Source organism: Pteropus alecto, unplaced genomic scaffold, assembly GCF_000325575.1.
Source record: "Pteropus alecto unplaced genomic scaffold, ASM32557v1 C18004530, whole genome shotgun sequence".
Lineage (NCBI taxonomy): Eukaryota > Metazoa > Chordata > Mammalia > Chiroptera > Pteropodidae > Pteropus > Pteropus alecto.
Window position 1 is genome coordinate 1 of NW_006489397.1, and position 813 is coordinate 813.

Genomic DNA, 813 nt, shown 5'->3' on the forward strand with positions numbered 1-813 from the left:
GGTACACGTCGTTGGAGTAGGGGGCGCCGTCGTGGTCCCGCAGCAGGCGCTCCACCAGCGCCCGCAGCTCCTGCACCTGCGCCTCCCGCTCCGCGCCCGCCGCCCGGTTGTCGAAGGCGCACACGCGGCCCCCGCACTCGGCCACCAGCGCCTGCAGCGCGCGGTTGTCGGTGTCGCGCACGTAGCCCTGCAGCGAGGCGCCCGCCAGGTCCTCCTTGCGCGTGAAGAGCACGACGGTGCGCGCCACCACGCTGTCGCCGAACAGCGCCTTGAGCGCGCTCACGGCCTGCTGGTCCTGCGCCGTGAAGCGGCCCAGCTGGGTCACCAGCAGCAGCGCGTGGGGCCCGGGCGCCGACAGCAGGTAGCAGCTGGTCCGCTCCTCGAACCGCGGGTCTGTCCTGTGGACTTGGGAGCCGAAAAGGTCCGGCGTGTCCAGGACTTCCACGCGCCACCGGCCCCACCTGCAGCTCCCCACCTCGCAGGCTCTGGTCACCGAGGTGGCGCCCAGCTTGGAGAGGAAGCGCTTCTGGCCCAGGATGCTGTTCCCCGTGGCGCTCTTCCCGGCCCCCGTCTTCCCCGCCAGGATGAGCCTCAGCCGGGCCTCCTGCGTGGTGTCTTCGGAACCTGGAGGACAAGCGATTCGTCAGCTTCCAAACCTTACAGCACGCGTCCTGGCTACCTGGTCCCCCGGATTCCCTTCGAACGAGGCAGAGCCGCGGTGCCCGGCTCAGCTCTTCCAACCCCACCCGCCCTCAGGTCGTCTGGTCTGGGCGGAGCTTTCTGAGCCGGGGGATGGTGCCTCCGGGGTCTTTC

General features: G+C 70.7%; 1 protein-coding gene across 1 annotated transcript; it reads right to left on the reverse strand.

Moving 5' to 3' along the window:
• Positions 1-7: 7 nt before the first annotated feature.
• On the reverse strand, positions 8-624 carry GIMAP1 (GTPase, IMAP family member 1; the record flags this gene model as incomplete). Its single annotated transcript, XM_006925218.1, has 1 exon — positions 8-624. A coding segment is annotated over one exon (617 nt), but the record flags the coding sequence as incomplete, so codon positions are not given.
• Between the last annotated feature and the right edge of the window lie 189 nt (positions 625-813).